This window comes from Saccopteryx leptura, chromosome 1, assembly GCF_036850995.1.
Source record: "Saccopteryx leptura isolate mSacLep1 chromosome 1, mSacLep1_pri_phased_curated, whole genome shotgun sequence".
Lineage (NCBI taxonomy): Eukaryota > Metazoa > Chordata > Mammalia > Chiroptera > Emballonuridae > Saccopteryx > Saccopteryx leptura.
The window spans coordinates 160,784,558-160,812,359 of NC_089503.1; the positions used below are offsets into that span (position 1 = coordinate 160,784,558).

General features: G+C 43.8%; 2 protein-coding genes across 4 annotated transcripts in view; one reads left to right on the forward strand and one right to left on the reverse strand.

Moving 5' to 3' along the window:
* CPLANE1 (ciliogenesis and planar polarity effector complex subunit 1) overlaps positions 1-27,802 on the forward strand; it is a 118,168-nt gene that overhangs the window by 83,264 nt on the left and 7,102 nt on the right. For all 3 annotated transcript variants that reach the window (XM_066378896.1, XM_066378907.1, XM_066378916.1), the window contains 9 exons: positions 1,981-2,087; positions 2,825-3,008; positions 3,225-3,374; positions 8,538-8,791; positions 10,266-10,353; positions 12,543-12,710; positions 13,923-13,953; positions 14,452-14,583; positions 18,080-18,242. In XM_066378896.1, coding sequence (XP_066234993.1) covers positions 1,981-2,087; positions 2,825-3,008; positions 3,225-3,374; positions 8,538-8,791; positions 10,266-10,353; positions 12,543-12,710; positions 13,923-13,953; positions 14,452-14,583; positions 18,080-18,242 — 1,277 coding nt within the window. The remainder of the gene's footprint in view (positions 1-1,980; positions 2,088-2,824; positions 3,009-3,224; positions 3,375-8,537; positions 8,792-10,265; positions 10,354-12,542; positions 12,711-13,922; positions 13,954-14,451; positions 14,584-18,079; positions 18,243-27,802) is intronic.
* LOC136389077 (nucleolar protein 58-like) lies at positions 85-1,882 on the reverse strand. Its single transcript, XM_066360855.1, is given in 3 exon segments — positions 85-371; positions 374-638; positions 641-1,882. Coding segments are annotated over 3 exon segments (1,608 nt in total). The 5' UTR covers positions 1,706-1,882; the 3' UTR covers positions 85-93.

Below are 27,802 nucleotides of genomic sequence, written 5' to 3' on the forward strand. Positions count from 1 at the left end.
CCATCCTTGATTATTTTAGAGAGCATCTCTGGTATATTCCAGACTGAATCTTAAGCACAATGTATCCAGGTGATTCACCATGATTTTTGCCCATTAGTCCTCATTACCTTTCTTTTTTTTCTTTTTCTTCTTTTTCTCTGGACTAGGAATAGCTGTGCTGGTGCATGGTTCTTCCTCAGAAAGTGGTTCTTCTTCCTTAACGTGTTTCTTCTTGTCCTTCTTCTTCTTCTTCTTCATAGATGTCTCCTGTTCTTCCACCACTAGTATTCCTTCCTCTTCCTCTTCTTTTTCTTCTTCAACTTTAATTTTAACCTTAGCTTTTTTGGCCTTCTTTTCAATTACTTCATCCTCTTGATCTACCTGTTCTATCTGCGTTTTTTAGAACAGGTTGGCAGTGTAGAGTCACCAGAAGGATCATAAGTCTTCACTTCACTTTTATGTTGATATTTTTCTGCTTTTGCTAATGCCTTTCCTGTTCCACTTATTTTTCTTATCCCTCTATCTTCCAAAGTCCTCAACCTGGCCTCTAATTTGGCTCTGTTCTCAACTCCCATCGCAGAACTGGAATCTTTGCCAAAGGCATCATACCGAATAGCCAAAACAGTTTTGGCTGCCAACATTCGAGAGATCTTTCTCTCGAATGTTTGGGACTTGTCTGGCCTACAAGTGAAGCATGATAAATGAGACCATACTTAGGGGTATCTCATCTGGACTTTAGAGCTCTGAAGAGTGCCTTTTCTGCTCCAAGAATCTGAACTGTAGAAGCTGCATGTTTGGCCAAATTCAACAGAGAACCTGCATGAGCAATAAGCCGTGCTCCAACTAATTCCCCAACCATGACTGTAGTAACATTGGGTGCAATGGCCATCATTTGATTTTGTAGGTATTCATAGAGCTGCGTTCTATATTCTGAGATTTCAATTACCTGAGTGCAGAGATGCAGAATGTTGCAAATATCTTCTTCTGAAACCTCTGTGCCCATAGATATCTCTGCTGCTGCTTTCACTTCTGCTTCAACTTCTTCTGGCAGTAATTCAGAAAGTTGGGCCAAGGCATAATTCTTCCTGTCGCCAACTTTTTGCAAACACTTGCAATATGTCAAGTTATCTGAAATAATTTTTCCTAATTCAGGGAAATGCCAGCCATACCATTCTCGACACCACATAATGTAGTTGTTCAGTTCTTTATCTAAGTCATCCAACAAGGATATTGCCTGGACAATCATTGTGTCCACTTTATCAGCACTAAATTTCAATCTATACCGGGACAAGCTGTGGGCCAATCCAAGACACATAGCTGCCATTTCACGTGGCTCTACCCCAGGGATTAATCCATCCATTTGTGAACGAATTCCTCTCATAAGTTCACTAACAACAGGACTATGGATGCAACTGAGATTCAGTTTTTCCTTTATGACCCCTCCCAGTTTAGCATCAGCTACAGCCAGGGGTTCATGGGCTTCTTTTACTATTTTCTTCAGAACTTTCTTCAGTTGCTTGTTGATCTTACCCTCCATCAGAGCGGTGAATGCTGCTAATGCTTCTGCTGTATCTTGAAATTTCTCAAAATGTTTTAGCTTAACTATTTTATTTGCTTTCTTGGGAGTTTCAAGTTCTTTCCACAAACTATCAACCTCTTGAAGTCTCTTCTCATTCAAAACCTTAAAGATGGCGTAGCCGACGGACGTTTCAAACAGCACCAACATGGTAAGGCCGGATCAGGGCGCTGCGCGGCCCGCTGCGAGCTCTTATAAAAATGAAAAAAAGACCAGATTTGTGGCGCTGCCAAGGACCGCAAGGCCGCAGCTGGCCAAGCACAAGCGCAGGCTTCCCTGCAAAGACCCAGACCACGTTGCCTAACGGTTCCACACTATACTGCGTGCACAGCGTGTGAACGCGCTTCTCCTTCTCTAAGAATTCTGGGACGCGACATACTCCAGATTGTTTTTATATTTCTGATTTTTCTTGTTTTAACTTTCAGCATGTGAACCTTTGGCTGTTCCTCAGCTGCTGGCCCCAGCTGTGTGTCCACATACCAGCCTCTCTACTGAAATAGAGAAACCCTGGTCACCACCAGCATCTGATATGGTACTAAAATTGGTTGGGGTTTTAGTCAGAAGTTGTTTGTTTGTTTGGGGGTGTTTTTTTTTGTATTTTTCTGAAGTGAGAAGCAGGGAGGCAGTCAGACAGACTCCTGCATGTGCCCAACCAGGATCCACCTAGCATGCCCAGCGGGGAGCAATGCTCTGCCCATCTGGGGCATTGCTCTGTTGCAACCAGAGCCATTCTAGCGCCTGAGGCAGAGGCCGTGGAGCCACCCTCAGTGCTCAGGGCCAACTTTGCTCCAATGGAGCCCTGGCTGGGGGAGGAGAGGAGAGAGACAGAGAGAAAGAAGGGCGGGGGTATGGAGAAGCAGATGGGCGCTACTCCTGTGTGCCCTGGCCAGGAATCAAACTCAGGACTTCCACACACTGGGCTGACGCTCTACCACTGAGCCAGCCAGCCAGGGCTAGTCAGAAGTTTTAATGATACCTGTATTCTGAAAGTTATTATGATCATCCTCATGATTCAACTATATAGATGAAATGTGGCTACAAAAATTTCCTGTATAGTTTTGCTGGAAAGGTAAAAAAAATTAAGATTTAAATATTATGCTCCAAAATACTGTAAACAGATCATAACACATGCTTCCTGCAGTTTTCCCTAAAGTAAGCTTGTCTGAGCTCCCTTTGTCTTCAGAATGAAACCTTTCTGTGGGGAGGGGAGCAGAGAGGCCACAGGGAGTGAAGGAATGTAACGCTCTCTGCTTTGATGTTCTGGCTCAGGTTGGACACACTTACATAAATGTGATTGACATTGATGCTGACGACCTGCAGGAACTGCCCGTCAGAGAGCCTCCAGGTGACAATATTGTCACACAGCAGCGAGAAGTCCCGTCCTCTGCAGAGTTACACTATATGGCCGCTTCCGTTACCAATGCGGTTCCCTTCTGTAGCGTTAACAGTCCAGGTGATTGTTTTCTCCTACTTTCTCAATACATTTTTAAAACATTTTGAAGAATTTTTTACAGTAGCCCTGTTAACCCTCCTTACGCCTCTTAGCACCCCTGAAGACCACTGTACTTTTGGATGTTTGTAGTCACACTTACAAATGCTCTGTTCATCTTCCAAATACCTCATGACAAGCTGAGACTTGATCTCTGTATGCCTTTCATCTTCCTGATAGAATCTGCCAGTTCCGCTGTGGACTTAGTTGTTAAAGCTGCAGAAGTGTCCCCAGCCCGTGGGGATGGAAGAAGCGGGATAGCAGGTGCCGCAGAAGTGAAGGAGCCCAGGGTCACCTCCCCTGCACCAGCAGACAGAGAGCAGGACAAAGGTGACTGTCCCAGATGTGCAGCATGACACCGACACCCCCTCCCCCGAATTGCTGTTGCATTAGGAATAAGCACTACCACCTGGTAATTACCAAACACACCGGAAAAAGGCTTTCCCTTGCCAAGGAGAATGGACAGATACACAGTGAGATATGGTCACGGTTCCAGCCCTGGGAGCCAGGACGTTCTGCCTGGAGACTGCACATCTTTTGTGCCTGTCTTTTCTCCATTCATGGGGTTAGCCAGAAACGTCCTGTGAGTTTTTCAGAGTTAAACAGGAATTCTCACATTTAAAAAAGGTAGGAAGATCTGGAATAGCCCATAGAAATACAAATAAAAAATACACAGGCATAGTAGCTGACAGTAATTTATATGTAAATTACTGAGTTTTATAGTCATAAATCAGGTTGCATGATTGTAAAATATTTGTAAGATGAAGACAATTTCTCTAAAGCCTGAAGTTATCACATCATGTGAATGATTAGATGAGTCAAATATGCGATTAGGCTTCCTACAGCGGAGACCCCGTGTCTCTTCTGGGTCCCATGGCTGTTAGGAGGCATGGCCCCGCCAGTGGTTGTCTGATGCTGGGGTCCAGAGTCCAGCACTGCCTGGTCAGTGTGTCAACAGCAGGCCTCGGGACGTGAGCAGCCAGGAGGGGACGGCTGGGACATGTGTTTTACCGCTGCACGTAGGTGCTGGCATCTCCAATGCGAAGACTGCCCTCTCTGAGATCCCTGAGTTGCACACTGCATACGTAGTGGGGGAGGGTGTGGGGAGCTGGAGGCTTGTGGCTGCAGAAGGAAAAAGAGCTTGGATTTTATTATTTTTTTGTGTGTGTGATAGAGACAGAGAGACAGAGAGAGGGATAGATAGGGACAGACAGACAGGAAGGGAGAGATATGAGAAGCATCAACTCATAGTTGTGGCACCTTAGTTGCTCATTGATTGCTTTCTCATATGTGCCCTGACCAGGGGCTATAGCAGAGCAAGTGACCGCATGAAGAGCTTGGATTTTAGAATCAAGTAGAACAGACCTGGGTTTCAGTCCCAGCTCTGTCACGTAATGTCCTGGGAAGTTTATGCAAGAAAATTAACATTACATGATCCTCACTGTATCTCTGGGGCGCAGCCTCAGAGGGTTGTCATAAGGGTGGGACAGGCCTGTGCTTACTTAGGTACTGCGACCAGCTCAGCAAGGGGTGTGCATGAAAGGAAGGTGCTGCAGGACTTAAGAAGAAAACACACATAAGACACAACATAGAGAACAGATGGGTACAGGGAAGTCCCAACCCCTAGGGCTGAGAGCCCAGATCTCTGCAGCCTCATCATATTTGGTGGTCTCTTTGCTCATTAAGCAAATTAGCAGAGCCTGGGTTCAGGTGCAGAGAAGGGTAATTAACTAATACCTTTCAGGTATGTAGGGAAAAGGCCATAGGGATCAGCTGTTTCAACAGTCTTATCAGTGCTTGCCGGGGCAGCGTTCTGCCCCCTTGGCGTCCAAAGTCCGCACCAAAGACTTGTCTCGGACAACAGTCTAATTCCCGGCCATTTTCCTACACTTAGGTACCCCGTCCTTCCCTTCATCTCCATACCTGTCGAATTTTGAAAACTGGAACCAAAACCATCTCCCTGTGACCTCTGAATATCTTAAGCAGCATTTCAAATGACAATGAGCAACAGGAGAATATTGTCTAATGCTATAATCAACCGTACGGACGATCCTTTGCTAGGAAGGCTGCCTGGGCACAAAAATGCCAGTGGACCCTTCCATGCTTATTAAAGAGAACTTAAACATGCCAATTTAAAAGGAAGACATTTTAAAATGAAATTTTGTCACGGTATTTACATACTAAAGAGACAGGACACAGTCTCACAGTAGAGTGGGTGGGGTCTGCATTATAGGAAAAGGCTGGGCGAAGGGACGGTTAGGGTCCCTGAGCATTTAAAATGATAAAAGCCAAATAATACATTCCTGTTTTAGTGGAAACTTATCCGTCACTTTAAATAGCAGTCGCTTCCTATTTTAGAACTTTGTCAGTAAAAACAAGTAGTGCTTTGCTGGCTGGGGAGAGCACAGCAGGGTTAGTGGGACCCAGCAGTCCACCCTCCTGGTGAGTTTTCCTGTCACCGCAGATGTGCGGGCGCTCCAGAGAAGGGGAGGCTGGCTCCAGGTCTGGGGGCCCTTCTGCGTGGGGAGCATGCCTGTCTTTTCTGCTGCATTTTCTGTCAGAAGTTTGTACACCAGGTTCTCTCCTGAGCAATGAAGGGGCACTTCAGGCTGCTGAGAAACCTCACAGTACGTTGCTGGAAGAGGTGGCAAGGTTCTGTGAGCATCAGGCTTAAAGAGGCGTGGCGCAGGCAGGTGGGGAAGGTCCCCTAACTGCTGTTGGCAACGCTGTGGTTTACCATTCTCTCTCCTCGCAGGAAGGTTCGCCTTACACTGGGACGGAAGTATAATAAGTTCTTCTCATATTTGCTCAGTAATTCACATTTTTTCAGATTGTATTTTGCCTCATAATTTGACTTCACAAAACCTCTGTGAGTTAGGTGGGACAGGCATCATGACTGTCCATGCGACAAGCACTAAGTTAGAGACCCACTCTCCACTTAAAGAAGAGCATCCTGCCAGGCTCTCTGCCTGCGGGGGGGAGGGGCGTAGGGGGGGGAGAAATAGGGAAGCTCTGTTTGCACATGGGCAGTGCTGGCGTGGTGTACGGTGAGAGTCTTGGGAAAGGCAGAACCCAGGCCATCTCCAGGATGGCTGGGGCCGTGCAGGGCAGAGACGCTTCTATGGATCTTAAAGAAGCAGGGCTTAGCAAGAGAAAAGGCAGACAGCCTGAGGATGAACCGAGCAGTGGTCAGAGGCTTGATGGAGCTCGCCGAGGTGGAGAAAATGAATGTTCAGTGTGCTTGGAGTCAGTGGAGGGTTTTGTTTTGTTTTGATTTGTTTTAAGAAATAGCAGGTGAACTGGAGAGGTAGGCTGGAGAAAGACAGATTGCCGTTTTCTCCTACTGAGCTGTTCGGACTTTGCAGTGGAAGGCATGGTAGAAATGCTGAAGGATTTCAGGTGGCAGAGGAATAGCCTCAGATGTAACGAGTTAGATGATCTCTCTGGGGTCTGTGGGGAGACGGACTAGTGAGGAGTCACATAAGCGAGCCACAGGCACTGTTTGGGGTCCATCTGTGTGACAGCTTCAGCGAAGCAGTGCTGCGGGGGAATGGAGGAGACCTTTGGCAGGTCAGTCATCAGTATTTGGGGTCATTTGGATGTGAGGGAAAGAGGAGAACCCGGGATGACTCTCAGGCCTCCGACTTGGGAGGGTGGGTGAACGTCCGTGTGGTCACTGAGCAGGGAAGTATGAAGGGCAGGCAGGTTGGAGGTCAGAAGTGGTGAGTTTGGTTATTATGCTCTGGGGACAACCTAAGTGTCATGGCCAGGACACGGGGATGGAAGGGGCAGGAGCTCAGAGTGCCGTGTAGATCTGAGCGTCTCCTGTGCATCAGTGACGGCACACACAGCGGGCACAGAGAGGTGCCCGGGCCTGGCACCCAGAATGGGGAGGGCACAGGAGTGGGTGGCAGAGGAGGCCGAGGAGATGACTGAGAATGCCGAGCAGTGGAGGGGAGGGGAGACCGGAAGCCGGAAGAATGCACTGAGGGATGAAGCACTTCAAATTCCAGTCCAGAACCTATTGAGATTAAGAGGGAGGTCCCTGGTTTTCATGCTGGTCTTGGGAGGGTTACTGTTTGTCTGGGACCCCCTGTGGCATCAGTAATGGGAAGGTGACCAACTTTTTTTACAGTGAAAAGGAGGACAAAAATAAATTGAAGAAAACAATATCGTAAATAAAAGAAACAATTTATTCATTGCAACAATAATACACTATAACATGATAAATGCATAATAAAAACATTTGTAATATATTGTAATTATGCTTACATGCTATTAATTTTTAATAATTGTAAGAAAAAAAGTATTCATTTAGATACAAATACGTCACATCACACGTTAAGGATCAACTCTGCATTGATCGAATACGGACATTTCCAATATCAGAAAGGAAGACATACAGCACACTTTTCGAGGGAGGACGGAACTTGCAAAAGAACATCCTCCCACCTGATCTATGGTGGCGCAGTGGATAAAGTGTCGACCTGGAAATGCTGAGGTCGCCGGTTCGAAACCCTGGGCTTGCCTGGTCAAGGCACATATGGGAGTTGATGCTTCCAGTTCCTCCCCCCTTCTCTCTCTCTGACTCTCTCTCTCCCTCTCTCTCTCCTCTCTAAAAAAAAAAATGAATAAATAAAATTAAAAAAAAAATTTTTTTTAAAAAAGGACTGTCCTCCCTAAAGGAGGACGATTGGTCACCTTAGTAATGGCCAACACTGGGTCTAGCTTTCACTGGGTGACAATGGTTTTCAAGTCTTATTTTAAAAGTCATAAAGATATTAAAGTTGCTTTTTTTATGAAGTATATTTTTGTAGCAGAAGATAAAAGTAACAAACTGCCTTGTATATTAAGGCTTGTGGTCACAGTAACACGGTTACATATTTTTATCTCCCAACAAAGACAAATCTCATAAGAAGCTAAAATGGGCCCTGGCCGGTTGGCTCAGCGGTAGAGCGTCGGCCTAGCGTGCGGAGGACCCGGGTTCGATTCCCGGCCAGGGCACACAGGAGAAGCGCCCATTTGCTTCTCCACCCCTCCGCCGCGCTTTCCTCTCTGTCTCTCTCTTCCCCTCCCGCAGCCAAGGCTCCATTGGAGCAAAGATGGCCCGGGCGCTGGGGATGGCTCCTTGGCCTCTGCCTCAGGCGCTAGAGTGGCTCTGGTCGCAATATGGTGACGCCCAGGATGGGCAGAGCATCGCCCCCTGGTGGGCAGAGCATCGCCCCTGGTGGGCGTGCCGGGTGGATCCCGGTCGGGCGCATGCGGGAGTCTGTCTGACTGTCTCTCCCCGTTTCCAGCTTCAGAAATGAAAAAAAAAAAACAAGAAAAAAAAAAAAGAAGCTAAAATGGTATTGCTAAGTATGTTACATTAGAACTGATTTGGAAGGGAAAGTTAGGTTGACTTAAATTGAGATCTTCCAAAAAGTTAGATCATCAGCACCTACCTTTCCCTTAATGATAATCGATCCTGACATGATCCATATTTATATTTAGATATCCCAGAGGCAGGGTTGCAGTTCAAGGAGCAGAACTCAGAGCCAGATGCAGCTGAGGACCGGCTGCGGGATTACCTCCTGCCGGAGCTGCTGCAGGGAGGCCCCGCGCCCCGCCCTGTCTCCCGGTGCCTGCAGCAGCTCTCATCTCAGCTGCGGAAGATCGACCGGCAGCTGCTGGGCGTGCAGAACCTGGCCCGAGACATAGAGCAGGACTTCCCGGAGAGCGGACCGGCAGACCCCCATCACGATAAGGTGGACTGTCTGTATTTTAGTTTTCTGTTTATTGCCAAGTTATCAGATTTGTAGTGTGATATAATTCTATAAACACTTGGCTATTTCAGAAGAATGAGACATTTCGTTTCTTTAAGCGAGGGTGAGAACCTCAGCATTACTGACGTTTGGGCCCGATAATTCCATGGGGGGCGCCGTCCTTGCAGTGCAGGGTGTTTGGTGGCGTTCCTGGTCTCCACCCCCAGCTGTCACCCCCCCCTCCACCACTGTAATAATAAAAAATCTCTCCAGGCCTTGCCAAATGTCCCCTGAGGCAAACTGCCACCCGCGGAGTACCACTGCCTTAAGCTTTTAAGAAGTGGACTTACGTTTCCTACCAGGAAGAGATATTGATGAATTGTAAAATCGGAATGCAGTTAGAAACAAACCCTGTTCCTAATTATTCTTTCCTTCAGCAAGATTCTTATAACTTTATAAAATACTGTTTTCCTCATATTGGGAATTCAGTTTCGGTCAAATATTTGACACAGTGGACTAGCAGTCCTTAGACATTTTTTATGTCTTTAAAGAACATTCATAATAAAAGGATTAATGTTTATGTATATTGGTATATCCTGGTAGTTTGACAACTAAAAAGGAAGTCTCAAACATTAATTTATTATTTTGCATAAGTATCTTGTCATATTTTTCAGAAGTACAATTTATATAAAATAAATATTAAAGAAAAAACAGTGAACATATTTTGAATGTGTGTTAAAGCCTTACATTGGGAAATGCAAATTGATCTGCAGGATAACAGTTCCATTATTGACTTACCTAACAAACATTCCAGGTTACTGGCATGTTGACATTTTAAAGATAATTTATTAGGTTTATAGTATTTCTTTAACTGAATATTAAAAAGTTAAGATTAAACATGAGTAATTACACTGAAAAAATAGATGAGGTAAGACAGTATACTATTAGGTAATGATAGTAAGCATTTAGTCTTCCAAGGTGACTACCTGAAGGAAATGGCATTAATTTAAAAGGAAAGGTTTGACGTATTGGTTGTAAGATGTTCTCATTCTATTATAAAACACACATAAATGCAAAGATTTTGGTTTGCCCCTTTTGGTAAAGAAAACAGCTTGTCCTCATGGAGGATGCAGACAGATACTGTGGATAAGCACTGCCTTGAAGATCTGGGTTCAAATCCGTATTCTGCATCTAAGAAAGTCACTGAATGTCTCTGGGCTTTTTCTATCATCTCTAACATAAAAGGTTTTGTCTAGATGGTAGTTAACATTGCCCCCCATTCTAAAATAATACGATGCCTATTTTCCTGAGCCCTCTAAAAGGGTCAATCAGTTAAGCTACAAGGTAAAAATTCCCATTTCTTTCATTTGTTGCATTCATGCAAATGTTTAAAACCTACATAAAGTTGTTTACGAGAGTTTAATTATCACACTATAAAATTTGTAGCAGTGATTTTGTGGTGTGTGTCTTCCCACAGGTTGAATCTGTGGATCGCACTGAATTGTCTTCTGGCCCTGAAGCTGAGAAAACTCTGGCTCCCAAAACTGTTTGCATTTCCCAAGAAGGTCTGTGGGGAGCTGGGGGCTGGCCCGAAGCCTTGCTGTGGAGGAATGAGCATTGCAATAGGAATGGTTTTCATATGTGAGCTGAAGCCATCAGCCCCCCAATTTTTATTCTATTTTATCCATTTTACTATTATTTTTATTTTTTTTTTATTTATTTTTATTTTTTTACAGAGACAGAGAGTAGACAGAGGGACAGACAGGAACGGAGAGAGATGAGAAGCATCAATCATCAGTTTTTCGTTGTGACACCTTAGTTGTTCATTGATTGCTTTCTCACATGTGCCTTGACCATGGGCCTTCAGCAGACCCCTTGCTCGAGCCAGCAACCTTTTAAAGATATTTTACAATGCTGTAACCAACTGAACCATCAGCCAGGGCTGAATTCTTTTTACAGCTGGTGAGCTTTGCTCAAACCAGATGAGCCCATGCTCAAGCTGGCGACCTCGGGGTCTCAAACCCGGGTCCTCCGCATCCCAGTCCAACACTCTATCCACTGGGCCACCGCCTGGTCAGGCCATTTTATTATTTATTGACTGATTTTAGAAAGAGAGGAAGGGGGAGGAAGAGAGTAGAAGAGAGAAACATGGGTTTGTTGTTCCACTTACTTATGCTTTCATTGGTTGGTTCTTGCATCTGCCCCGACCTGCAACCTTGGCGTGTGGGAGGACACTAACTGAGCTACCCGGCCAGGGCCAGCTCCCCCAGTTTTTAGATTGGGATTATTCTTGTGATAATGTGTTTGGCTCCCATGTCAGGCCATTTTTCTCTGAGAAGCCATTGCTGTCACTTCTCTGGCTGTGCCACCAGAGCTGGGCAGTGTGGGTGGTGACTCGCCCCCCCTTCACCACCCTGACCCCCACCCGGGCCACACACTGCCTGGGAGCACTCGGAGCTCTGTGCTGGGGCTGTGTGTGCTCATCAGCGGGCTGTACTATGAAGCTCTGCTAATCCGCTGGGAAATGGTGAAATGTTAAGTTTTTGCATTTCTTATAGAAAGGATAAAATTAGGGTAGTAATTTAAAATTTTTTCTACCGCATCTAGAGTTGTTTATATCTGCATTTTCCCTTCTATTCCGTCGTCAGCAATTTAATGTGTTAAAAAAAAACACAGGCTTTGATGTCCTATTGTTAATTTTCTCTTTTGTAAATGTCTATTCTTAGCCTTATTATTTTTTCTGCTTTTGAGTACTAGATTTTCTCCTAACTTTCTTCTTTTCTAATATATGCACTTGAGGTTGAACACATTCCTGTAATACCCAGATGATAGTGTTGATATATACCATCCTTTGATATTGCTTAGATCTGAATAGTTTGTCATTTGTATTAAGAGTTCTTAGCTCATAAAAGGTTTTTTTTTAAGCTTCTAAATATTATGTAGTTTGGGCTATAGTTTTTGTAATTTATTCCCATTTTCATTGTATTATGATGGCTTATAACTCAGTCTCAACTTCTGGCTTCCTCCTCTCTCTCTTTTCCGCTTGCAATTTTTTTAAAGATTTTTTTTTTAATTTTTAATGTTTATTGACTTTAGAAAGAGGAAAGGGGAGAGAAAGAGAGAGGAACATCAGTCTGTTCCTATATGTACCCTGACAGAGGATCGAACTGGCAACCTCTGTGCTTCTGGACAATGCCGTAACCAACTGAACCATTGGCCAGAGCTGAATTCTTTTTACTGGCACCAAGGATTTTTATTTATAGGGTTTTGTTGTTTATTAATCTTTTTTTTTTAATTTAGCATTTCTTCTGTGGTTTTTTTTAAGACTTTATTTTGTTGATTTTAGAAAGGGGGAGGGAAGAGAGAGAGAGGGAGCGAGAAGCACTTGTATGTGCCCTGACCGGGCAAGCCCGCGGTTTCGAACAGGCAACCTCAGAGTTCCAGGTTCATGCTTTATACTGTGCCACCACAGGTCAGGCATCTTCTGTGATTTTTATATCGGGCTGGAGCCTATCCACTTTAGCTCAGTCTGCCATGTTTCTGAAGCTGATAATAAATTTAATAGCTTTATTTTTTTTACTACTGGTGAGTGTAAATTTTAAATATCATTAAATTATTTTATAACAGTAGAAAGCTATCAGAATGTTGCGTTGCAGACTTCTGATCTATCTGTTGCTATGTGGAAGTGTCAGCTATGTGTTACATCTTTTCCATGTGGTTCTTCCCTCTCTGGTTTCTCTTAATTGTAACACAGGCTCTGACTTACTGCGTTTCCTGACTCACGTGAATAAGGACGATCAGAGTGACACAGAACAGACTTCTGAAGCTGCATTCTCAGTGAAAGAAGCTCCTTCTCACGCGGGAACCAGTGTGATCCCTTCTGCCCACGCGGCCCTCAGCCTCTCCAGTGAGCGGAACACAGGTTTGCCCGGCATTGCTCTCCACTATTCTCACTTACGCTCTCGTTTCCAGTATCCTGCAGGATGTACGTAATTAGATACTCTTGCTACTGAGGCGTATTCACTGGGAATAGTTATGAAGGGTTAGTAAAACCATTCTGCACTACGTATAAATTAGGGGTGAAGGGAAGTAATAAAATTGCACCCTTCACATGGAGAACTATGTCCTCTTGTCACCTTCATAAGGTACACTCCAAGCATTGTATCTCTGCAGCTTGTCAGTGTTAAATAAACAGGAATTACGAAAAGACTTGATTTTTACAAAAATTGAGAAATTCAAACTCTGCCAATCACGAGAACTCGCGTTTTAATTGGGAAACAAAATAATGCCTATAATTTCTGGAGCCTGTGCCCGGCAGGGCCGTCTCACATGCGTCGCCTGTGCAGACCAACTGTGAGGTCTGCGTCACTAACATCCGCATTCTACAGGGAAGGGGACTGAGGCTTAGAGAACTTCGGTGCCACTTTCCCTCCGTGTCACCTGGAGCTGGCAAGTAAAGGCTCCTCTTTAGTCCTAACAAATGCACTTGGGCACATGAATGACAGGTCAGACTAAATGCAGGAGGTGAACCATTGACAGTGGATTTGAAATGTTGTTTTCCCTAGATATTGATGGTCAACCATGGTGACTTTATTGAGTGTCTACAATATTTGTATTATCATTATTCAAGTAATAGCAAACAGTAAAAAGTGCTATTTTTAAATGGCATTGCTGTCATTTAAATAAAGAAAGGCTATAAAGCAGCTGTTGTTAAATCTTGTGATTTTTTTTTTTTATCTCAGTAAGGGCTTCTTGAATTTAAATTAGATATTTTACCAACTGTATGACTTTTAGACCATCAGAAGTGTTTTTGTTTTCTGTGATTGTTTTAATATACTGCACTTCATTCAGTATTCTAAACTGAACAGAGCAAAGAAAGCTTGTACCTCCTACAATGTGTCATGCAGAACACACTGGGTACCAAAGCAGTGATCTTAAAATGGGGACAATATTTACTACCAAATAGCATGCTCAAGTGGAGGAGAAATATGCTATCCATGGATACCTTAAAACCAATTTGGAGCTTCAAAAATATTTTAATTTCTGGTTGTATAATTTCTAAGTCATATTAACAATCAAAAGTAGAAAAATCAGTGTCTGGAAATTTTTATTGATAATGTTTTTTTTCTTTAAGGTGTGAATAACAGTGGTGAGTCATTTGAGAGGTAAATATCTTAAGAATGAATTCACAGTTTTACTTAAAGTTGGGTCTAAATTATGTGTTCTGGAAATTTGGTGGTGGTTATGTATGTAAACTTCTCCACTACATTTTTTTGTAAATTAAAGGAGCGTAACTGAGTCCCACTGGGCACGGGTGTTGTAAAACACCGAGGGATGTACGTGCCTTGGGCTTTAGCACAGGGCAGAGAGAGGACCACAGACTACATGGTTACATCTTCTCTTACTGCATATGCAGGACTGGGATAAGTTGTGTCCTGGGCGTTGTGTGGCTTTTTTAAGAGCACGTACAAAATCATCAGTTACTGATGATCGGGTTTTTCACTGAGGATTCCTGGAATTAAGCAAAGGTAACAGAGTTACGTGTTTATCACTTTTGTGTTCACTTGTGTTCTGGGAGGGCGCAGTGTACACGCTTACCTTTGCTTCCTGTAATGAGCTACAGACGCTGACTTACATTTCTCACGTTGCATGTGCAAATGAAGCGTCTCCTTAGACCCACTTCACATGACTGGGCTGACGGATGTTGAAGACATCATTGAGGACCTCATCACAAAAGATGGCGTTTCCAGTGAGGAGCTGGGCCTAACAGAACAACAAGTCAGGGCTATCATCAGGTAATCACTGAATAGGTAATTAACCCACTTAAAATGTTCATGGTTCCAGAATATTCAAAATTGGCCATGCTTTAATGTGGTTGTTTTAATGAAACAAATTCAAAGCTTAGATTTTTTTTTTCTTCATAAACAAATTTTATGATGTTTTATATATCATTCCTCTCCCTCCCCAACAGAATATAGACTGGTTTATTTCATTTATATGGTACATCTATATCGTGTGAGTTTTCCCAGTCACTCAAAGTACAACATGATTTTTTTAAGATTTATTTATTTATTTATTTTTTTTTTACAGCGGCAGAGATAGACAGGGACAGACAGGAACGGAGAGAGATGAGAAGCATCAATCATCAGTTTCTCGTTGCGCGTTGCGACTTCTTAGTTGTTCATTGATTGCTTTCTCACATGTGCCTTGACCACGGGCCTTCAGCAGACCGAGTAACCCCCTGCTGGAGCCAGCGACTTTGGGTCCAAGCTGGTGAGCTCTTTGCTCAAGCCAGATGAGCCCGCGCTCAAGCTGGCAACCTCGGGGTCTTGAACCAGGGTCCTTCCGCATCCCAGTCCGACGCTCTATCCACTGCACCACCACCTGGTCAGGCTAAAGATTTTATTTATTGATTTAGAAAGAGGGGATAGAGAGAGAAAGGAAGGGGGTGGAGCAGGAAGCATCAACTTAAAGTAGTTGCTTCTCGTAGGTGCCTTGACAGGGCAAACTCAGCTTTCCAGGTCAATGCCTTATGCATTGCGCCACCACAGGTCAGGCTGAGTACAACATAAATTTAATCATTTTTTTTTTAGAATTAATGATTTCATTTGTATTACTTTATTCTATGTATTAATCCTTGGACTACATTTTAAATAGTCTTTCCTAGAAAATGAAGTGTTTTTCCTTACAACCTTTTCTGGGCCAAGAACTGGTTCCTGAGAGAATGAAGGCTGACAGGCTTACGGGAGCTGTCGTGCAGTGCATCCCTGTGGCCTTCCTGCAGGAGACAGCCAGCCTTCTGTATTTCCCGGCTCAGTGCCCCCTCCAACCCAGTGGGCACGCCGTGTACATCATCGAACTCACAAGGCTACTACCAGGAAATAGTGCACCAAAACCCTGCCAGTTTCTATTTATTAGTGGAATTGTCTGCTATATTACTACCTCATATCAAGACCATGTAAACCCTAACTGCCTTCTAATTACCTGCAATCACATACATAGAATTTTCTTGTTTTTTGAAGTTAATGATTATATTATCAATGTCATCAATAATGTATTAAGTGTCAGAAGTTGAAATGAAAATAAAATATGGTTTCTACTCTTGAACAGAGGTAGAGCAGTAAAGAATGTGGCCTAGCCTGCCACTTCTGTCAGTGTGCTCTGGGAGCCTGGGGGAGCAGAGGCAGTTAAAGGGGCCCGTCCCACCAGTAATGGGATTTGGGCTTAATTTCAAAGGGTCAACAGAAATTCACATGGCTCATAAGGAGAAGGAAGTGTACTTTAGGCAGCCAGCACATTACATGCAAAGGTGCGGTCAGTTGAGGGCAAGGAGTGAGACATGGCTGGCCTGCTGGGTGTGCCGATGGCCTGCCTCTGGGGACCAGAGGCACCCGAGTTGCATGCTCTGCAGACAGTAGGGCATCAGCAGAGGGCTTTAAACTGGAAAGAGACCCTGGCCAAGGAGCTCGGCTGCTGAGATCTTTATCCTGATACGCAAGGGCTGTGGGTTCGATCCCCAGTCAGGGCACATACAAGAACAAATTGATGTTACTGTCTCTCTCTCCCTTCCTCTCTAAAATCAATAAGTGAAAAAAACAAACAAACAAACAAAAAAAACAACAACAGTGGAAACGGGAGCCAGTTAGAGGTCTTACTTTCGCAGCCTAGGCGTGAGGCGGCGGCTCCAGATGGAGAGTACAGGGCAGCAAGCATTGAGTGAGCCCAGAGACGGTCAGCAGAGTGAGCATGGTTCTCTGCCGGGAAGACTGAGCTGATGGTGATTCCTTCAGCAAGATAGAGAATGAGTGCAGTTTTAGAGACAAGGTGCCAGGAGGACATTCACTTGGTAACGTTCATTGGTACTTAGTTCTAGGTCCTCCCGAAGCAGATGCCAAAATGAGACCTAGATGATGAGCAAGAGGTTTATTTGGAGAAACACCTATGAGGGGAGGAAGGGGAGGAGCTGTGGGAGGTGGAGACAGGATGGCTCCAGGTCCAAGCGCTCAGTCGGGGGACTCACAGAACTTCCCTGGTCATACGCACAACTAGAACTTACTACAGCAAAAGGATACAGAGAAGAATCAGCAGAGGGAAAAGGCACATGGAGTGGATTCCAGGAGAAACTGGGTACAAGCCTCCAAGAATCCTCCCAGCAGAGCCACACAGGACACACTTAATTCCTCCAGCCACAGACTGACAGCATGTATGAGAGGTTGTGCCCCAGGGAGTCTTGTCTAGATACCCAGCGCCCCGAGTCCTTCCTGGGGCAGGCCAGGTAGGCACGCTCTGCCCGGGACATACCGAGTGCAGACTCCCGGGAGGGAAGCAGGTGGTCAGTATAGAGCACATCGTTTGTATCCATGACTCATCTTCCATTTAGGATGGAGCCCTCTCTGCACAACCGGGTGCTGAGTCAGCCCCAAATCCCCATCTCACACTGTTTGTTTCCTTGGACCATGCTTAGTGCTTAGTTAGTGCTTATCCTCTGAGAGGCAGAAGTCACGCTGGGGCTAGATGTACAGGAGACTCACTGGGAGAAATGCATGTGAGGGGCAACGGGGAAGGCCAGAAGCTGGGAGAGGCCTCAGACCGCAGTCAGTGCTTGGCCTTCCTTGTGGACAGGAGGGGAGGGGAAGAAGGTGAAGGAAGTAGAATCTCAGAGTCCAGTGTAGATCTAAGAGAGGTTCACAGGGTCAGTGGTAACATTAAGCCAAAGTGACCCATCAGAGCGTCCTGTCTCACGGGAACAGGCCAGTCACAACATCCCCTAGGCTCAGTCATCGCTTAGGCCCGCCGCTAGGAAGTGTGCCCAGGCAGGAACGGGAGGCCAGATGCAGAGGGCAGCAGTTTAGAAGTTTTCTCTTTATTGTAAGTTTTGGAAGTGAATGAGATAGTCCAGAAATAGGTCATGGATGAAGTCTAAAGCAGAACCTTTAGAGACATTACTATTGAAGTGTGAGCACAGAAGGGCCAATGAAGATGCTGCATGGAGTTCTGAGTGTTAGAAAAAGACCCAGGGGAGAGTCTGAAACAAAGGAAAAGCCAATTTGTATCAAGTGTTATAGAGAAGTCCAGTAGGATGAAGACTGGAGAGGCCACTGGTGACCTTTCTGAGGCCACTTCCACTGGATTTTGGAGGACAGGTTGGAGCAGATTGACGAGAATGTGTAAGTGTTGACTATTTTTTGAGATGGGACAGAATCTCTTCAAATAAACAGTATTAGTTGTGATGCTTCTTATCTCCACAACAAATTTACAGTCAAGTGAGGCCCAGCCTGTCACATTTCTCAGGACTCAGCATTCTGATAGACGCCCTCGAAGAACTGAGAAGGAGAGAAGAGAGATTCAAGTCTGGATGAAAAGGAAGCAGAAAGAAAGAATGTCCCAGTACCTACACCAGCTGGCAGAGAAGAGAGGGCGGGAGCACGACCCCTTCTGCCCCAGGCACAGTCCCGTGAGTGCGGTGGGGGGCAATGGGATTGTCACAGTCCTGTGAGTGCGGTGGGGGCAATGGGATTGTCACAGTCCCGTGAGTGCGGTGGGGGGCGATGGGATTGTCACAGCCCTTTGAGTGCTGTGGGGGGCAATGGGATTGTCACAGTCCTGTGAGTGCGGTGGGGGCGATGGGATTGTCACAGTCCTGTGAGTGCGGTGGGGGGGCGATGGGATTGTCACAGTCCCGTGAGTGCTGTGGGGGGCGATGGGATTGTCACAGTCCTGTGAGTGCGGTGGGGGACGATGGGATTGTGGCAGGTGATGGGCAGGTTTTTTCTGGCAAAATTCAAGGAAAGGATTAATAGAATTTGGATGTAGTTTTTGACAAAAAGTTAGCATTTTTACTTAGGTTAGGAAAAGAAAGGACTTAAACACATTGTAGCAGGGTATTGTCCAAACCATGTTCTGTTGAACTGTCTTGAGTATTTCTTTCTCCCCCAGGCTAATTCTAGCTCTAGCATTTTAAACAAATGAAGAGTTTGAGTGACTGGGTAACAATTAGAGTTGTTACCTTAATTTTCACTGAGAGTCAGAGGCAGCGGGAACACCTGAATGTGTGTGTGCATGCGCGTACATATGTGTGGTAAAAACATTTTTTTATAGTTTTTTAAATTAATTTTAATGGGGTGACATTGTTAAATCAGGGTACATATGTTCAGAGAAAACATCTCTAGGTTATTTTGACATTTGATTATGCTGCATTCCCATCACCCAAAGTCCAATTATCTTTTGTCACCTTCTAAATGGTTTTCTTTGTGTCCCTCCCCTCCCCCAACCTCCTCCCTCTCCTCCCCCCAACCCCGTAACCCCCACACTCTTGTCCATGTCTCTGAGTCTCATTTTTATGTCCCACCTATGTATGGAATCATATACTTCTTAGTTTTTTCTGATTTACTTATTTCACTCAGTATAATGTTATCAAGGTCCATCCATGTTGTTGTAAATGATCCTATGTCATCATTTCTTATGGCCCCACAGTATTCCATAGTATATATGTACCAAAGCTTTTTAATCCACTCGTCCACTGACGGACACTTGGCTGTTTCCAGGTCTTCGCTATTGTGAACAATGCTGCCACAAACATGGGGGTGCATTTCTTCTTTTCAACAGTACTGTGGTGTTCTTGGGATATATTCCTAAAAGTGGTATAGCTGGGTCAAAAGGCAGTTAGATTTTTAATTTTTTGAGGAATCTCCATACTGTTTGACACAGTGGCTACACCAGTCTGCATTCCCACCAGCAGTGCAGGAGGGTTCCCTTTTCTCCACATCCTCGCCAGCACTTATTCTGTGTTGTTTTGTTGATGAGCGCCATTCTGACTGGTATGAGGTGATATCTCATTGTGGTTTTAATTTGCATTTCTCTAATGATTAGTGATGTTGAGCATTTTTTCATATGCCTATTGGCCATCTGTATGTCCTCTTTGGAGAAGTGTCTATTCATTTCTTTTTCCCATTTTTTGATTGGAGTGTTTGTCTTCCTGGTATTGAGTTTTACAAGTTCTTTATAAATTTTGGTTATTAACCTCTTATCAGACATATTGTCAAATATATTCTCCCATTGTGCAGTTTGTTTTTTTATTCTGTTCTTATTGTCTTTAGCTGTGCAAAAGCTTTTTAGTTTGATGTACTCCCATTTGTTTATCCTGTCTTTTATTTCACTTGCCCGTGGAGATAAATCAGCAAATATATTGCTCCGAGAGATGTCGGAGAGCTTACTGCCTATGTTTTCTTCTAAGATGCTTATGGTTTCACGGCCTACATTTAAGTCTTTTATCCATTTTGAGTTTATTTTTGTGAGTGGTGTAAGCTGGTGATCTAGTTTCATTTTTTTGCAGGTAGCTGTCCAATTTTCCCAACACCATTTGTTAAAGATGCTGTCTTTACTCCATTGTATTTCCTTACCTCCTTTGTCAAATATCAGTTGTCCATAGAGCTGTGGGTTTATTTCTGGGTTCTCTGTTCTGTACCATTGATCTATATGCCTGTTCTTATGCCAGTACCAGGATGTTTTGAGTACAATGGCCTTGTAGTATAACTTGATATCAGGAAGTGTGATACCTCCCACTTTCTTCTTCCTTTTCAAGATTGCTGAGGCTATTTGTGTTCTCTTTTGGTTCCATATAAATTTTTAGAATATGTGTTCTATATCTTTGAAGTAAGTCATTCGTATTTTAGTCGGTATTGCACTGAATTTATAAATTGCTTTGGGTAATATAGACATTTTAATGATGTTTATTCTTCCTAACCATGAGCATGGTATATGCTTCCACTTGTTTGTATCTTCCCTGATTTCTTTTATCAATGTTTTATAATTTTCTGAGTACAAGTCTTTAATCTCCCTGGTTAAATTTATTCCTAGGTACTTTATTTTTTTGGTTGCAATGGTGAAGGGGATTGCTTCCTTAATTTCTCTTTCTGACAGTTCATTGTTAGTGTATAAAAATTCCTCTTATTTCTGAGTATTAATTTTATATCCTGCCACCTTGCTGAATTCATTTATCAGGTCCAGTAGTTTTTTGACTGAGACTTTAGGGTTTTCTATATACAATATCATATCATCTGCAAATAATGATAGTTTTACTTCTTCTTTTCCAATTTGGATGCCTTTTATTTCTTCTTCTTGTCTGATTGCTGTGGCTAGGACTTCCAGAACTATGTTGAATAAGAGTGGTGAAAGGGGGCACCCCTGCCTTGTTCCTGATCTTAAGGGGATTGCTTTTAATTTTTGCCCATTGAGTATGATGTTGGCTGTGGGTTTCTCATAGATGGCCTTATCATGTTGAGGTATGTTCCCTGTATTCCCACTTTGCTGAGAGTTTTGATCATGAATGGGTGCTGGATTTTATCAAATGCTTTTTCTGCATCTATTAAAATTATCATGTGGTTTTTCTCCTTCCTTTTGTTTATGTGATGAATCACATTGATTGATTTGCGAATATTGTACCAGCCTTGCCTCCCCAGAATAAATCCCACTTGATCATGGTGTATGATTTTTTTCATATATTGCTGGATCCAGTTTGCTAATATTTTGTTGAGGATTTTAGTATCTAAATTCATTAGGGATCTTGGCCTATAATTTTCTTTCTTTGTGTTGTCTTTACCTGGTTTTGGAATCAGAATTATACTTGCCTCATAAAAGGAGCTTGGAAGTCTTCCTTCCTCTTGAATTTTTTGAAATAGTTTGAGAAGGATAAGAATTAGTTCTTCTTTGAATACTTGGTAGAATTCACTTGTGAAGCCATCAGGTTCAGGACTTTTCTTTTTTGGGAGTTTTTTGATAACTGTTTCAATCTCATTTGTTGTAATTGGTCTGTTTGGGTTTTCTGATTCTTCCAGATTAATTTTTGGAAGATTATATGTTTCAAGGAATTTGTCCATTTCATCTAGGTTGTCTAGTTTTTTGGCATACAGTTCTTCATAGTATTTTCCTACAATATTTTGTATATCTGTTGTGTCAGTTGTTATTTCTCCACTCTCATTTCTAATTTTATTAATTTGAGTCCTCTCTCTTTTTTTCTTGGTGAGTCTGGTTAAAGGTTCATCAATCTTGTTTACCTTTTCAAAGAACCAGCTCCTGGTTTTATTGATCCTCTGTATTGTTTCTTTAGTCTCTATGTCATTTATTTCTGCTCTGATCTTTATTATTTCCTTCCTTCTACTAGCTCTGGGCTTTACTTGCTGTTCTTTTTCTAGTTCTTTTAGATGCAGGGTTAGGTTGTTTATTTGAGCTTTTTCTAGCTTCTTAAAGTGTGCCTGCAGTGCTATGAACTTCCCTCTCAGTACTGCTTTTGCTGTGTCCCATAAATTTTGAGTTGTTGTATGCTCATTGTCATTCGTTTATAGTAATTTTTTTATTTCTTCTTTGATCTCATTCTTAATCCATTCATTATTTAATAACATGCTATTTAGTTTCCATGTGTTTGAGAATTTTTGAGCTTTTCTGTTGTGGTTCATTTCTAGTTTCATGCTGTTGTGATCGGAGAAAGTGCTTGATATAATTTCAATCTTCTTAAATTTGTTGAGACCACTTTCGTGCCCTAACATGTGGTCTATCATAGAGAATGTACCATGAGCACTTGAAAAGAATGTATATTCTGCTGCTTTAGGGTGAAAGGTTCTGAAGATATCTATTAAATCGAGTTGATCTAGTGTGTCCAATAAGTCTGCTGTTTGTTAATTTTCTTTCTTGAAGATCTATCTAGTGATGTTAGTGGGGTATTGAAATCCCCTACTATTATAGTATTACTGTTGATCTCGCCCTTTAAATCCATCAAAGTCTGCTTTATATATTTGGGTGCTCCTATATTAGGTGCATAGATATTTATAATAGTTCTATCTTTCTGTTGGATTACTCCCTTTATCAGTATGTAGTGGCCTTCTTTATCTCTTACTATATCCTTTGTTTTAAAGTCCAATTTGTCTGTTATAAGTATTGCTACCTCAGCTTTTTTTACATTTCCATTTGCATGAAATGTTTTTTTCCATCCTTTTACCTTCAATCTATGTGTATCTTTTGTTTTAAGGTGTGTCTCTTGTAGAGAGCATATGTACGGGTCCTGTTTTCTTATCCACGCAGCTACCCTATGTCTTTTGATTGGGTCATTTAATCCATTTACATTTAAGGTTATTATTTATATGTAGTTGTTTATTGCCATTTTATTCTTTAATGCTGTATTCCTTTTTTGCTATATTTTTTCCCTCTTTGATCTGTTTACAACAGGCCCCTTAACATTTCCTGCAGCATTGGTTTGGTTGTAATGAATTCCTTGAGTTGTTTTTTGTCTGGAAAGCTTTTTATTTCTCCTTCGATTTTAAATGATAGCCTTGCTGGATAAAGTAGTCTTGGTTGTAGGTTCTTGTTCTGCATTACTTTGAATATTTCTTGCCATTCCCTTCTGGCCTCAAGTGTTTCTGTTGAGAAGTTGGAAGTCATCCTTATGGGGGCTCCTTTGTAGGTGATAGTCTTTTTTTTTTATCTAGCAGCTTTTAATATTTTCTCTTTATCACTTAGCTTTGGTATTTTAATTATGATGTGTCTGGTGTAGATTTCTTTGGATTTCTCTTTAAAGGAGTTCTCTGTGCTTCTTGCACTTGTGAGGCGTTTTCCTGCCTTAATTGAGGGAAGTTTTCAGCTATGATATGTTTGAACAAAGTCTCTATCCCTGTTCTTTCTTTTCTTCTTCAGGAACCCCTATGATGCGGATGTTATTTCTCTTCATGTTGTCACAGAGCTCTCTTAGAGTTTCCTCAGACTTTTTGAGTCTCTTTTCTTTTTTTCTGCTCTGCTTCTGTGCCTTCATTTATCTTGTCCTCTAACTCGCTGATTCAATTCTCAGCTTCATCCATCCTACTTTTAATTCCTTCCATTGTGTTCTTCATTTCTGATATTGTATTTGTCATTTCTGATTGATTCTTTTTTATTATTTCAATGTCCTTTTTTATATTTGCTATCTCTTTATTTAGTTGTGTTTTTTTTATTTAGGTGTTTTTAATGACCATCTATTGTTGTTCTAATATCTTTGAGCATCCTAACAATTGTTATTTTAAACTCTGCATCTGGTAATCTGGTTATATCTGACTCATTCAGGTCCTTTTCTGGGGATTTCTCTTGATTCATTTGTGTTGCATTACTCTGCCTTCTCATTTTGTCTGTGTAAAAGAAGGTTTTGGCCACTGGAGTCCACTGAGTGTGGCCTCTGTGTTCCCTAAGTGTGGTCTGTCTGCAGGCCCACCACCCCCTCTGCTGTTGCTGCCTAGGGCGTTTGGGTATAGGCGTTGCCAGTGCCTGCCCACTGGGGCTGTTGCTGTGGTTTCCGCCTCTCCTTCACGAGAGTGGCTGTGATCACATGCTCGGGTGTACAAGCCTCGGTGGCCTTGGCCTTCACCTCGCCCCCGTGGGTGGTGTTATGCTTGGCCCTGAGGGCAGTGGCAAGCACCTTGGCTCAGCTGTGGGTCTCCGTCTGATTCCAGGCTTTTGCCCCGCCCCTGCAGGAGGAGCCCACTTGTGGGATGGCTGCAAACCTTGACTCCACCTGCCAGGTGGGACTATGTGCCTACGCTCAGCGGGACTCCGCCTGTTCTGCGCTTTTGGCTCCACCCCCATGGGAGGAGCTGGCTCCCAAGTCAGGCCACAAGCCTTGGTTCCCTGGGAGAGGCAAGGCTGTGCTCCTGTACCCTTCCTCAAGGGCAGGTGTCCACCCCTTCCGGGGTTCCTGCCCTTCCCCTGCAGGCTGGATTGCAAGCGGCCGCAGTTTGGCTTGACTGCTTTTGCACATCCCCTTCTCCCCAGCCGGGCAAGACTGAGCTCACACCTGGACCTCAGTGGTGGCCAGCCGGCTTCTGCCCTTGCCGACAGAACCGCGCTTCTATTTCCTGCCGCCACCCACCCTCCGGCGAACCCTCAGCCATGTGGGGGTGCTGCAGTTCAGACCTTAAGACTCACTACTGTAGTCCCGAAAGCTCCCTCCTTCTAAGCAACTCTGCTCTGGGTGCCACGGGAGAGCTTGTTTGGCTGGTGTCCTGCTTCCCTTTGCTGGTATTGCTGTTTCCAGGGAAAATATTCACTTCAGATTTGGGGAGCGACTCAGCCCAGGGGTTAAGGTGGCTATCCCTCAAAGTATTTTTCCCTGTGCCTCCTAGATTACATTCTCTTCCTGCTACTCCGGTCCTCTCCTCTCTCCCCATCCCCCGGAGCCCCTGGTGAGTGGTTGTGAGAGAGGTTTTCTGCGCGGTCCCTTTAAGAAGAATCCTGGGTCTGAGAGATCTGTCTCCTTCTCACAAACAGTATCCTGTCTTGTTTCCAGCTAAATACTGTCCATATGCCTTTTCTAGGCTCTGGGGCTGCTGGCTGGGGCTTTGTTCCTGGGACTCAGGACCCTCCCCTCTCTGCTAAACTCACTTCCCGCCATGCGAGTCTCTCCCGGCTGTTGTTCGCTCCGGGGAACTGGGCAGCCCTCTCCGCGTTTCCACTTTTCCTACTAGTCTCAGTGTGGCTTCTTCAGTGTTCCTTGGTTGAAGAGTACTCTTAGTTTAGTCCAAAGTTGGTTTTTCCAAATGATGGTTCTTTTTTTTTTTTTTTTTTGGTATTTTTCTGAAGCTGGAAACAGGGAGAGACAGTCAGACAGACTCCCGCATGCACCCGACCGGGATCCACCCAGCACGACCACCAGGGGGTGATGCTCTGCCCCTCCGGGGTGCCACTCTGTTGCGACCTGAGCCATTCTAGCGCTTGGGGCAGAGGCCAAGGAGCCATCCCCAGTGCCCGGGCCATCTTTGCTCCAATGGAGCCTCGCTGCGGGAGGGGAAGAGAGAGACAGAGAGGAAGGTGAGGGGGAGGGGTGGAGAAGCAGATATGCGCTTCTCCTGTGTGCCCTGGCCGGGAATCGAACCCGGGACTTCTGCACGCCAGGCCGACGCTCTACCACTGAGCCAACCGGCCAGGGCCCCAGATGATGGTTCTTAAAATTAGTTTGTAATCCACTTTGGTTCTGCGAGGTGGAAGTTGGTACATTCGCCTACTCCATCACCATCTTGTCTTCCCAAGCCAGTAAAAACATTTTAAAAAATCAGTTTTCTATACATACATTATCTACAGAAACTTTCAAAAGTCCAGTCGTTTACCAACAGAACAATGGCAATGGCACCGTGTGTGTATGTATGTGTGTGCATTCACTGCCTTTTAGACTCTCAGCATTTATGTACTGAGTTCTGACTATGAACATGACCATGCAGAGGTCAGAAATATTTCTCCTAAAGTAAAATAAAGCAATGTTCCTTTAATAATCACTTCACTGACAATCCCACTTAAATTACACTTAAATCATGGTCTGTCTTTTCCTTTCTAATCTGAAATAAAACAAAATTGTACTTCATTTTTTTCCAGCATTATCAGGGGAACACATGCTACAAGTGAATTTTCTAGATAAGATTGTCACATTTAAACACTAAATGGGCCCTGGCCCGTTGGCTCAGCTGTAGAGCATCAGCCCAGTGTATGGAAGTCCCAGAATCGATTCCCAGTCAGGGCACACAGGAGAAGTGCCCATCTGCTTCTCCATCCTTCCCCCTCTCCTTCTTCTCTGTCTCTCTCTTCCCTTCCTGCAGCCAAGGCTCCATTGGAGCAAAGCTGCCCCGGGTGCTGAGGATGGCTCCACGGCCTCCGCCTCTGGCGCTAGAATGGCTCCCACCGCAATGGAGCAACGCCCCAGATGGGCAGAGCATCGCCCCCTGGTGGGCATGCTGGGTGGATCCCTGTCGGGTGCATGCCGGAGTCTGACTGCCTCCCTGCTTCTACTTCAGAAAAATACCAAAACAAACAAAAAAAAACCATTGAATGGTGCAAAAGTAGGTGAACTATTATTTAAAATATGTAATTTACTTTTCTTTGTCTGGAGAGAGCCTGTTGATGTCAATATAACATTTTGTTGATGACTCTAGGGGCATGGTGACCTTCACGGCTACTAAGGTACATGACCAGACTCTTATCCTGCACGTGTATATGTGTGTGTTCTGGTATCAGCCCCCCCCCTTCCCATCAGCCAAGGGAGTAGTACCCAAGATGCTTAGAGTTGTGCCCAAATTTAGAATAAATTCACTCCGAGGGCATTGGTTTATAGACTTTGTGACATGTCCTTCAAGATTGCAGACCTTGTTTCTTTATTTTTAGCTTCCATTTGGGTAAAAGTATGGGATTAGTGAGGGGTTAATGTAATTAAAATTTTCATTTCAATCTCTATCAGAAATCAATATGACCTTTAATTAGTTACTGACTACTTCTATATAGGACCTTGAAAAAGTGGATTCTCTTGAGTGTGTACCTTTATATAATTTTTATAAAAAGATTTCACCTCAGTAGCTACTCAGCAGTAACTCGGTGTTCAGAAATCAGATGTGCAGAGCTGACGTTTGCTAGTTTGCTTCACGGTGCATAAGTTTTGAAGAGTTTAGAAGTGACAATGAACTACTGCAGTAAGTTTCTGGTTTTAAACATTTGCCTCATTTCTGCTTTATCATATCTCTTGGTGAGATTAATCACAAGACTGACTATAAAGTATAGGCTTCTCCATCCTTAAAATGTTCTTATTTTTCCTTTTAAATGCTGCTGATAAGGTTCTCCTCTTTTCAGAAAATACATTAATTTGGCTACTAAAATATATTTTGCATTCCATTTATTAAACTGAACTTTAATTACATGATGCTTTATTTTAACATTTTCATGTGTTGTGCTGGGCTCAGAAGCTTCAACAAATGTGACAGGGCCCTGGCCAGTTGGTTCAGTGGTAGAGCATTGGTCCAGTGTATGGATGTCTTGGGTTTGATTCCAAGTTAAGACACACAGGATAGGGGACCACCTGCTTTTCCCCCTTTCTTCTACTTTCTCTCTGTCTCTCACTTCCTCTCACGCATACATGGTTCAGTTGGTGTAAGTTGGCCCTAGGCACTGAGGATGGCTCTATGGCCTCCGCCTCAGGTGCTAAAATAGCTCAATTTTCAAGCAACAGAGCAACCATCCCAGATG